General features: G+C 43.6%; 3 protein-coding genes across 3 annotated transcripts in view; 2 read left to right on the plus strand and 1 right to left on the minus strand.

Moving 5' to 3' along the window:
* Nucleotides 1–265: 265 nt before the first annotated feature.
* SARC_08207 (hypothetical protein) lies at nucleotides 266–2,746 on the plus strand. Its single transcript, XM_014297822.1, has 3 exons — nucleotides 266–408; nucleotides 1,137–1,341; nucleotides 2,445–2,746. Exons 1-3 carry the CDS (start codon nucleotides 331–333, stop codon nucleotides 2,570–2,572), a joined length of 411 nt encoding a protein of 136 aa, XP_014153297.1. The 5' UTR covers nucleotides 266–330; the 3' UTR covers nucleotides 2,573–2,746.
* A 3,776-nt stretch (nucleotides 2,747–6,522) lies between these two features.
* On the minus strand, nucleotides 6,523–10,027 carry SARC_08208 (hypothetical protein). The gene is made up of 2 exons (XM_014297823.1): nucleotides 7,584–10,027; nucleotides 6,523–7,257 (listed from the first exon to the last, which is right to left on the minus strand). Exons 1-2 carry the CDS (start codon nucleotides 9,608–9,610, stop codon nucleotides 7,236–7,238), a joined length of 2,049 nt encoding a protein of 682 aa, XP_014153298.1. The 5' UTR covers nucleotides 9,611–10,027; the 3' UTR covers nucleotides 6,523–7,235.
* Nucleotides 10,028–11,273: 1,246 nt separating this feature from the next.
* SARC_08209 (hypothetical protein) overlaps nucleotides 11,274–11,750 on the plus strand; it is a 7,715-nt gene continuing 7,238 nt past the window's right edge. The window contains exon 1 of the mRNA XM_014297824.1: nucleotides 11,274–11,695. Coding sequence (XP_014153299.1) covers nucleotides 11,504–11,695 — 192 coding nt within the window. The 5' untranslated portion in view covers nucleotides 11,274–11,503. The remainder of the gene's footprint in view (nucleotides 11,696–11,750) is intronic.

Below are 11,750 nucleotides of genomic sequence, written 5' to 3' on the forward strand. Positions count from 1 at the left end.
ATATATATATATGTGTGTGTGTGTGTGCGGAGGCGTGCTTGTGTTCAGGTGTGTCGTGTGAGGTCTCCATTGTTTGATGCCATATGTATGTACCAGTCCATCCCCGTGTAGTACAATCAATCCAGCACAAAATAGGTCTCACCCGAGCTTCCCACGTTTCTACGAGTTAAACCATACTATCACAAGCACAGTTGTGCATATGACCCAGGCACAGGTCTTCTTGGACTCTCTTTAATCCTCTTGTCTTTACCGTGTGGGCTGTTGTAGGATGTCCATTCCATCATCAGTGGAAAGCTGGCTCTGAAGTACTCCGGCCCACAAATCGACGCCATGCGTGCCGTTGCCACCGCTCATCACAACCGATCTCTGGAAGAGTTCGAGAAAGTGCTTGCTCAGTACAAAACAGAGGTAGGTTGGCGCCTGATGCCCTACTTGTGTCTTCGTTGGTGTGTGTAACAAGGGTCTATAAGTACTCAGGTGCCTATGCACACAATCACGAGTGTATGCTGTTTGCGTATGAGAATATACGCGTTTTTATCGATCATCCTACGTACGACTGTTAATGTGTGTGCGTGCGAGTCTAGGATATGTGTGTGTCTATAAATGTGTTTCTGTAAGAATACATGCGGTTGTGTACTACGCCTGCACTGGTATGGATGAACATACGTATGTTTGCAGGTGGCAGTGTGTGATCCTGTCCATTTCAGTCTCATATTGGCCCATATCTGCCAGCCATGTGGTGTGGAGTTTGATCTGGGAAGAGTAGCAACAATCACCCGCCAGTTTTTCTTCAGAAAAAAAAAATCATAGTACCACCAAAGGAGTGTCAGGTTTCATCCGGCCCTTGCTCGTGTGTGCGCTGTTCCAAATATAAATTGACTGATAGGCACTGCAGCTGGCGTGTGATCCGGTTACCTAGTTAACACCTCTGGGCTCAATACTTTGAACTGTGCCGCGTTCTGACTAAGCGTGTGTTATGATCTATGTGTATTCGTATTACTTGTACATCTTTATAAGTACAACCCCCGCAGATGGTGCACGTATCAGCGTTTGCAAACACCCCATTAGTTTATGAGCCACAGTACACTATAGCACGCACACCGCAACACACTCACGCACACTCTTATCTCGACCAGCTAACGGGAGACCCCATCATCGAGACACACCTCAATGACCTTTACAACTCCATGTTGGAGAACAACCTGTGCCGCATCATCGAGCCCTTCTCGTGCGTGGAGATCGCACATCTGGCACACCTCATCAAGCTGCCCGCGAAGGTGGTCGAGGATAAGCTGTCGAAGATGATTCTGGATCGCAAGTTTGTGGGCATTTTGGACCAAGGTGCGTGATATGTATACGACGTATGCCAGTGGATATAGTAGCCACACCCACCAGATGTAACATCCGCGCACTCCACTGTCCCAACGAGTGCATCTCCTCGTTGGTTTTGAAATATCCGGGTCTGTTTAATGTTGTAACTGGTTGATTTAAAGTTGGAATATTGGCAAGGCACGTACGGGCACGACCCGTGTCATGTTAGTTTAGCACGTGATTGTATTTACACACTCGCATATAATTTTTAGTGTGTCTACACACACGCATACAATTTTTAGTGTGTCTACACACACGCATACAATCTATTGTATTTACACACAGATATACAATCTACTGTATTTACACCCACGCATACAATCTATTGTATTTACGCACACGCATACAATCTATTGTATTTACACACACACATACAATCTATTGTATTTACACACACGCATACAATCTATTGTATTTACACACACGCATACAATCTATTGTATTTACACACACGCATACAATCTATTGTATTTACACACACGCATACAATCTATTGTATTTACACACACGCATACAATCTATTATATTTACACACACGCATACGATCTATTGTATTTACGGACACGCATACAATCTAGTGTATTTACACACACGCATACAATCTATTGTATATACACACACGCATACAATCTATTGTATTTACACACACGCATACAATCTAGTGTATTTACACACGTTTGCAATCTCGATGTAACTCTCGAAAGTGCTAATTGCGCAAGAGTGCTGTGTTGCCAGCTACCGCCGTGTTTTGATTGAACTCGATAGTCTTCTGTTGTCAGCATACGCTCTCCGGCGACTTTAGGTCACTCTGCCAGTGTATATGCGCACATTTTTGTTTTTTTTTGGCTTGTTTTTTTGGGCGGGTAATTGGATATCGATCAGTTTGCTTACAGTCACAATCCCTTTCAGAGAGTAGCGAGATTACTATGAGCTCTGGCTCGTGTACTACATACAAACCATCATCCACGTGCAAGTACACGCATGATCTCTATGATCAATTTGCACTGCATATACACTCAAGCATTCGTCACATTCTTACATCGTCACATACACTACACACGAACAAAATATAGGTGCTGGCTGTCTTATGGTATACGATGAGGCAAAGACAGACCCCATGTATGGTTCCACCAAAGAAACTATCGAACACATGGGCAAAGTGGTTGATCTTCTGTATAAGAAAGCGTCCAAGCTGTCATAGATTAATAGGTATCGGATCTCAACGGGCTGGTAGGCGTTTGTATCGATGGAAGTGAAACACTGGTGTTTCATGGAGCTGGTTATTCGTAAACGAATGGCATAGATGTATATAGGCCACGAGAGGATCGATATGTACATATGTGTATATCTCGCTATTAAATAGATAATTCAGTGCTTTGGTCCTTGTCCCCTATTGCTCGTCGACAATATTCTCGGCGGTTCGGTTACAGAGTGCTATATTCATTATAACCCTCAGCTCAGCTTCAGTTGGGCCGTTTCGCTCCCGCTTGCTCAACGAACTGGCATGGTGCATGTATACTATTTTGCACTGTTGTCTGACATCAGACTATCTCGCATGTATACAATTATGCACTGTTGGCTTGACATCAGACTATCTCGTTACGGAGAACGTGTGGCCGTGGAAGTAGCAATGTATCTTGGTCAGTACCATAGCTATAGTAGCTCGCTCTATGCGCGGTAGATACACAGGTACGCAGCGGGTGTTGATAGAGAGCTTGTAATGCTCGAGCGCAGCGTTTCTGGTCCAGCTATGATGGCCAATAGGCGACCACTCTCTTCTCGCAGTTGGTACTATGATGTAAGCGTGCCCACACGTGATATGTTGTCTTGTCACGTCGCTTGGAGAGGTGCCTACTTGGATTGACAATGTGATATCTCATGGGTACGATCATAACCAAATAATCCAAGAAAATTATGGCACTGTACAATGTTATGTTCACTTCGGTGACATATACTCGTTGATTATAGCATTCACCTCTCCTCCTTCGGTGACATATAGGTTATCATTATATCTGAAGTATTGATACATGGTACATATGCCTTCTACTCGTGCTTTCAATCCTATATCAAATATGACTTCGTTGCCTAGCGGTATATTTACACAAGAAGATATTGATCCTTTATATACAATGTAGATGCACATTGGCACCAAGAGGATTGGCGTAGTGACGACTGATACTCCAATAGCTGAAGTTGACATTGAACTTATGTCTGAGAAGATGTTCAGTGGAAAGAGTGTTACTGCCTGTGGCTTTCACCATTGTCGAAAGGCGGGACAGGTTGTGATAAAGTTTCGTATTAGGAGTCACATTGTGGAGTAGATAAAATAACTCGAGACGTATTTTTATTCCAAAAGGTGGAGGTTATTATTGTACACTCTCCAGAGGTTTAATACATTGTGTTTGTCACGAATTCTTGGGTCAGAGTTCTTGGGTTTAATAGGTTGAGGGTTGTGCGGCAAATAGGAAACATACTGGACAAAGCCCTCTAGAAACGACAAGAAGGCTATGTGGTGAATAATGGACTAAACTACGTTCTCTCTATTGCCTCGTACATATGTAACTCAGTCCTGCATAGTGAAGGTGTATCATGAGACGAACACATACACACCCGTATGCTTACTGATTGCAGTACATTGTTGGTTTTGCAGACAAATTGTATGTGAACTTAGGTCCCAAGAGATTTTGGTCGATATCGACTCTGTACATTGTCATGCAACACAAGCACACTTGTGTTCGTGCTTGTACTCTACCATATGCTGAAAGGTCTTGTACTCTACCATATGCTAAATGTTCTTGTACCCTACCATACTATGTATTTATGCAGACGAAACGTATAAAGAAGGTCGCGTACATTGTTGTTGGCGCAGGATTATTATGTTCTTGAATACGCTGATTTGATTCTAACCATCTCAAAGCTCACAGCGGACAGATTAGTGTTTAACCTATACGCACAACATAAAAGTGCAACAGGGTAGTACTATCGTGTCTGGGTAACTGTCCAATACACAAGAGTGTTGTGCGTCTCCACGGTGTGTAGAATCGATGCTGATTCTAACCACCTTGAAGACATGCAGAGGACAGAATAGTATTCTATCTAGATGTTCAACATAAAAGCTCGGCAGGAAAGTACTATCGTATCAGTGACTGGCCACTAACAGGAGCGTGTTGTGTGGCTCGCTGGTTCTGACTGCCTTAACGCTTTCAGGGAACCAAAAAGTGTGATAACCCATACACGTTAATACAATAATACGTGCGGCAAGCATGTGACGTCGTGTCAGTAACCGACCAGTACGTGAGAGTGCTTTGTGTGACCCTATGGTTGGTTGAGGCTGTTGTGTGATTGGTTGAGACTCTGTATGTAGAATCGGTGCTGTTTCCAGCTACCTTTGAAGCATGCAATGAATGGGCGCGTATGTATAAATCTGTGCAATTGAATAGCAGGTGTGGCAATATTGTACTATCGTGTCGACGGCCGGTCAACAGATACAAGGGATGTGCCGTGCTTGCCTGGGAATCTGTAGAGGCTATGCAGACTCTAGGAACCACAATTGTATGCAGCTAAAAGAAAATTGTGTGGTGTTTATACTCCGTTTATTGAGGTGCGGCAGCAATATACTATCAATGGACGAACGGTACACGAAATTGATGAAGTGGTCTTTCAACACTTCTATGGGCAAGCAACAACGGAACCTTCTCCCGACAGTATGAAGTCATTTTACGAAAGTGCTGAACTTGTTCACATACTATTGTAAAAGGCATACATGAAGGCGTCGTCGTGCACGTATGAAGACAACATACACACTCAACCAACATTTACTGATGCGAAGATGTACTATGGTGTGCGTAGCTGACCGTCACCCGCAGGTGGCGCTGTGCCTTCTGATAAGTGTTGTGCGTGCAAACGTATTCTGGCAGCAAAACGATAGGTAGTCAGCATGAGTATATATGGCTGTCGTATGATGCGTACAGGCTCACTGTAACAGACCTGCAAGAGCGTCCAATGTCTCAGTAGCTTGCTAACGAATGGGATTGTGTCATATGCGCGTGTACTCTGTTTTGTGGCAGCAATGCAGAACCTCATCAGCAAACACTCATAATGTGAGCACGTGGCCAGAGCAGTGGCGACGTCAAACTCGTGACGTGCAAGTAGGCAACTACTGTATGAGAATCATGCGTACATTGACTTATATAGGCATCTGACATTATTAAGGCACAATCAACAGGAACTATGTATACACCTACTATTCCTCTTTCATAATCGATGTATATTTGTACTGCACACGTACACTTTGATATGAATTTCTCTTTAGCAGACATCTCTCCCGAGAACGCTTTATAAACACGTATAAATAAACACGTATAATATGATGGCAAGCTCTGTTGACCAGTACTCGCACTCAGTAAACCCTATGGCTCATATGCGTGCATTCTAATAAAGGTGCTGCCTTCTATATTATCAGGCATCGTGGCTAAACCATTGGTAGATAGACACACTTGTATAGTCGCGTGCTTCCCGTGCGAGTGTACAGATGTGTATCATTGTGAGTACGTAGGTGTATGGATGTGTATCATTGTGAGTACGTAGGTGTACGGATGTGTATCATTGTGAGTACGTAGGTGTATGGATGTGTATCATTGTAAGTACGTAGGTGTATGGATGTGTATCATTGTGAATACGTAGGTGTATGGATGTGTATCATTGTGAGTACGTAGGTGTATGGATGTGTATCGTTGTGAGTACGTAGGTGTATGGATGTGTATCATTGTGAGTACGTAGGTGATGGATGTGTATCATTGTGAGTACGTAGGTGTATGGATGTGTATCATTGTGAGTACGTAGGTGTATGGATGTGTATCATTGTGAGTACGTAGGTGTATGGATGTGCATCATTGTGAGTACGTATATATGCCCATACGGGCCAAACATTGGCAGCGATGTCGAGTTGACGATCGCGCCGGCCGACTTATCCGACATCTCGTGATATATTAGAGTACGTACTGATTGCAATCCCTATACACACATTAAAAGGTTGACTATCCCAATCAATACCCAAAGTGTGCTGTCTTGAGAGCTGCCAGATACCTGACACGAGAGACCGCCTGCCAATGCTTTCCGACAAATTCTATCCTCTATGTTCCTACATACATACGCCCGTCGCTTTCCATTGTGACATTTATTTAGCTTACTAACTTTGAAACATGTGTATTGTATCAAACGTTGGCTTCTGCGTACTACGCTGTGCCATGACAGACATCGAGGGCTTTCTGAGCTGACTATACAATATAGTACTGACTCAACTTTCATACCTGCCTTATTAAATAGTACCTTAGACTTGAAACTCGTATTAAGACAAGTACATCGAGCTAAACCTTCATGTCAATAGTCCTCCACGGCCTCCCGTGTTGCTGTTCAATGTACACCAAGTCGTTTCCTTCGTACTACATGTGTTTCTTCACTTTGACATTAGACGTACTAACTTTTCGATTGACTGTCTAATAGAAAGCGGATATGACTTCTCGTGCATATATGTTACTGCAATGTTCTTTCCATAGCTAGGAAATTGGCTTCCACGCCCCCTCAAGGATGTTGTGTCATGTGTCATCACTGACATTATACACAACACAGTTGCAACCGTATAGTATATATGCATTATATATATATATATATATAATATAAGATAATATATATACAAATAAATATACAAATATATATATATAGATATAAATATATATATTATATATATATATATATATGCATATGTGCGATGTATGTATGTGTTTGTGTCTTGCGTGTACATGCTAGTGCGTATATATATATGCGTATACACCACGATAATTATTATGCACCGCATTAAAAACGTACTAAGCCGCCGTGATAGCCGGCCTCGAAAGCTTGGTGTATTGGCTGTACACCCACCGCACGATATTTCATGCCTTAACACTGGGCCAATCGATGCTGAACAAGGACAGTAACGTCATAGATGCATCCTCTCCAGGACCTAGACCTCCCATTAACCAGTGTGCACTCTCCTCCCTCTCGACATCTGACGATACAGACATTTATCGTGGTGTATACGCATATATATATATAAATATATATATATATATGTATATGTATATGTATATGTATATATGTATATATATGCATATACACCACGATAATTATTATGTACCGCACTAAAAACGTACTAAGCCGCCGTGATAGCCGGCCTCGAAGGCTTGGTGTATTGGCTGTACACCCACCGCACGATTTTCCATGCCTTAACACTGGGCCATTCGATGCTGAACAAGGACAGTAACGTCATAGATGAATCCTCTCCAGGACCTAGACCTAGACTTCCCATTAACCAGTGTACACTCTCCTCCCTCTCGACATCTCCTGACGATACAGACACCTTCCCAGTCTTGTAGCCACTATCCACATCCTCAACCAGTTTGTCGCCAGTAATAGAATCCGGCCCAAACATACCCGAGTTTCGGTGCTCGTGGCCGTCGTCCGTAATTCCAGCGTATTCAGACTGGGACGATTCGGTCCCATGCATCCCGTTATTGGTCTCGTTATCCATCTCAGAGTGCCTGCGCAGCAGCACACGTTGTTGCTGCTGCTGCTCCTCCCCCAACGCGCGTTGCAATTTCCTCTGCTGTGTCGCCAGTCGGTAGATCGTATCCTCCTGCATGTCGGTGTGGTGCTTCATCATATCCAAACTACTCAGTATCTCAGACATCTCGGCCCGCTGAGCTTTGGACTCTCGGTAGACTTTGTTGATGCTCTCCTTCATCATTCTGATGTCATCCAGGCCGCTGCTCTTTTCCTGCAATGCGCGCCGGATCAACCCATCGGCCTCGATGTTCCAGTCGCTGAACATCAGCAGAAACGGCCGCAGCAGCGCAATAAACACAAACACGTGTGGTTTCAGAATGTGCATGCACGGGCCGTTCGATAAGCCTTGCAGCACATGTACTGTGGCACCCCCGGCGAAAGGGGAGATGAAGCCAAAGAATATGGCGCGTCGCTCGAGCGAGGTAAGGGCACGCACGTCGTCGCTGACATCGTCTTCGTTGCGCGTGTTGCGTATCGCCGCTTTACCGGCGCGCACGCTGGAGTAGAGTTTCTCGGGTTTGGTGATGAGATAGTACAGCCAGGCCAGGGTCAGCACGAACAGAACAAAGTCCAACAACGTACCATTGCCGAGAACGACCGAGGCAATTATAGGCATAGATACCCACGTGTTGCTATTCTGCTCAGGCTCTGGCTCTGCTTCGCCACTGTTACTACTACCGTGTGATGTGTGGCTGTACGGTTGTGTATAGCCATAATGGTTTGTATCGCCTTGGAAAGGAGGGTTAATGGTTTGAGACCGCCTAGAGGAGCTCGCATGCAGGCTATTGCCAGACACCTTACGCAAACCACTGCTCGATAGCGTAGAACTGTGTGATGCACGCGACTGCGAGCTCGAGTTCGGGTGAGGTAATGATGACGACGTGTGTAGGTGTGTGAGCTTGTTGTTCCTGCTACTCCCACCGCTACCACTTTGACCACTAGTACCACTGTGACCGAGTGTGTATGAGGCGTGGCGTGTATTGACAGGGCTCGCAGGCCCAAACGACGAATTCGACGCGGATAGAGACGCCGACATAGGCATGGACTTCCGCTTAGAATGGTGCGATGTACTGCCAATGACAGCGGTCCTCGTGCGTGCTTTGGTATGCGCCTTATTGTCCGTGTTACTGTTATTTCCTACAGATGATGATGTACTGTACCTGTGTGGCCGGGTAAAACCTCCATCTACCAAGTTTCCATCGTCACCCCGATATAACTCCACATTCTCTTCACTATATTCCTGCTCAGAATCCTCGTACGACCGTGACCGTGCGTGATGCGGGGTGTTGTTGATGCCCTTACGCTTTTGAAGCCCAGTCGAGTCCCCACAGTCAGTAGCGCTATCAGTCTTCGCCAGGGTATTCAAACTACCATCAGAACCTTCGTTGCTTCCACCGGCGCTATCATTATCATCATTATACGTTTTCACTGCCTCACGTACAAGTAAGGCAAGTGGGTGACCGTCAGGTTCGGTCTCACTTGAATCCACAACATTCACACCCCGGTTATATGACTGTTTCTTGGGAGACAGTGCAGCGGAGCTTGTATCTGTGTCTAAAAGGCTTTGATCCTTGATGTCGCTGGTATCACTGTTTCGGAATGCAATAGCGCTGCCCGGCCCATCAGTCATGATCATGCTGATGCTTCCCCGCACCGATATGGATTGTATGTTAGAACTAGTTATATTTCCGTATAAGAGCGCGATAGCTAAATTATAACGAATAAAACTATTCCCAACGATTTTAGTCTGGTTTACTCAGTGCTGTATAATACTATGATATATGCTATGTGGTGGTTGCGACAGTATAGTGTAGACACCTTGTACAGAATCTAGTACTTGAATTTATGTAGATAAGCCAACATAGCCTAGTAGAAATTAGGCTATAGACGCCTTGTGAAAAGCACTGACGTACCCCTCGATATATCAAACACGCGCTGGATTCACATTCATGTGATGCGTCAGGAAAGTGTTTTTATTGTTGATTTGAATACACGCGCGGGTATATGAAATATTTTATATAAAATGAACTTCATGTGCCAGGTCAAAATCAGCTGTTTAGGCTCATTTCTGTGGTGCGTTTAAAGTTTGAACTGTGTATTTAGTTTTTGCAAAGTTCAATATTGGCTGTTCGCATCGTCGGCATCGAATTCCAGATCCATTCGGTTCATTTTTATTTGGTATCTAGTGTTGTATGACTTCCAACTCTGCGTAGAGTCGTAGATACTCTCTCGGAGTAACGCTGCAGCAGTGCAACGTAAATTTAATATAAAATACTTTTCTTGATTTACTCAATAGTCCCTCAAGAGTGCCTTTTGCGTTAAAAAGTGAAACATTAGCTTCAACTTTGAACAAATATACGCGTTCAACGCTTATATCATAGAGGCGCTAATAGTTGCAACTATTGAGCCCTATGTAACGTTCAGTGTTTTAGTAGCTATTCCCGACATTGTTGATATTGTTTACGGTTGATGGGCACAATAAGACAATTTATTTACTGTCCAGCCTCTTTTTACCCGTAAACGTTCTAAAAAGCATGGCACTCTACGTATTATAGTCATATTGAGGGCTATGTAAATATGTGAATAAAAAGTTTATAAATCGAATAAATAGGCGTTTAAGACTTTATGTACGTTACTTTTTAAAATTCAACCACTTTTTAACGGATTGAAGTTATGGAGCAGTCATCTCACATGAGTCACATCTGTAGACTGTAGAGTGCAATAAATAAATAGAGAGATAGAGACTGCAACTATTCACTACAGTATTTACTATTTACTATTTAGCATGCCCCAGCAGGCAGCTGGGCCTGGCAGCCCTGGCTGGCAGGCTCCGGCCCCTGGCTGCTCATAGCCTCGTATGTACACACATACATAAATACTCTCGTACTCTCGTCAGGGCCGCGGGCTGTCCGGGCGAGTCGCCCCATAGACATAGAGCCTTAGAGGCCATAGCCAGATAAAAATCAAAAATATTTACATAAATACATACTTTCGTACAAGTATTGTATATTTTATAAATAGCCTCTCACTCCCCCCACAGGTATCAGAAAATATCACGGTTGACGGTTGCCCTTAATTTGTCATGATTTTTAGGTGAGCAATTAAGCATATTCCGGGTGCTACAAATTCTTTAATCCGGGGACATGAATACATGTGAAATTTGCTACGGATACCGAACTTGGTGGTAGTCCATGCTGAATTATTTTTGATGACATGCAACAATAGTAAACATATTCATAGTTTCAAACTCACTCCATAAATAGCGGTAAATATGTACTGCGCACATATGTACACGGGATCGACAACAATACAACAATGTAAATAAAATTAAAATCAATAACGGTGTGAAGATTAGAAATACATTTTTTAACGATACACGCAGATAGTCATAGAGCTTAATGATCTGCGTGGTCATGGAATAGGCATGCAAGTCCAGCGGTAAACATTTACAACCCCTATATTAGATTACAATTGTAGCTCTAAATATATATATATATATATATAGCCGGCAATCGTCTACTTTCTCAAAATGCAGAGTTGCAGAAACCTTCGGTTCGGCCTTATGGTCCGAAGCTTAGGCAGCACTGTGCAGAAGCGCGCGATTATAAAGCAAGCTTCATCAATTAAAAACTGTACATGTATACTGAGCACGTCGCGAGATGCGCTTTATAATGACTGGACGCAAATATCCAACCGTAGGTGGTACAGCACGTCTAGTGGGGTATGCTTACATGTATACGAGATTTCGTTTGAATATATATATATTTATATATATA

The sequence above is a fragment of the Sphaeroforma arctica genome, assembly GCF_001186125.1.
Source record: "Sphaeroforma arctica JP610 unplaced genomic scaffold supercont1.717, whole genome shotgun sequence".
Taxonomy (NCBI): Eukaryota; class Ichthyosporea; order Ichthyophonida; genus Sphaeroforma; species Sphaeroforma arctica.

Coding starts and splice junctions, on each gene's coding strand:
- SARC_08207 (XM_014297822.1), top strand. CDS start 331: ATGCGTGCCGTTGCCACCGCTCATCACAACCGATCTCTGGAAGAGTTC. Junction 409..1,136: donor TTGCTCAGTACAAAACAGAG/GTAGGTTGGCGC, acceptor TATCTCGACCAG/CTAACGGGAGACCCCATCAT. Junction 1,342..2,444: donor TGTGGGCATTTTGGACCAAG/GTGCGTGATATG, acceptor AACAAAATATAG/GTGCTGGCTGTCTTATGGTA.
- SARC_08208 (XM_014297823.1), bottom strand. CDS start 9,610: ATGATCATGACTGATGGGCCGGGCAGCGCTATTGCATTCCGAAACAGT. Junction 7,258..7,583: donor CAATACACCAAGCCTTCGAG/GCCGGCTATCAC, acceptor CAAGCTTTCGAG/GCCGGCTATCACGGCGGCTT.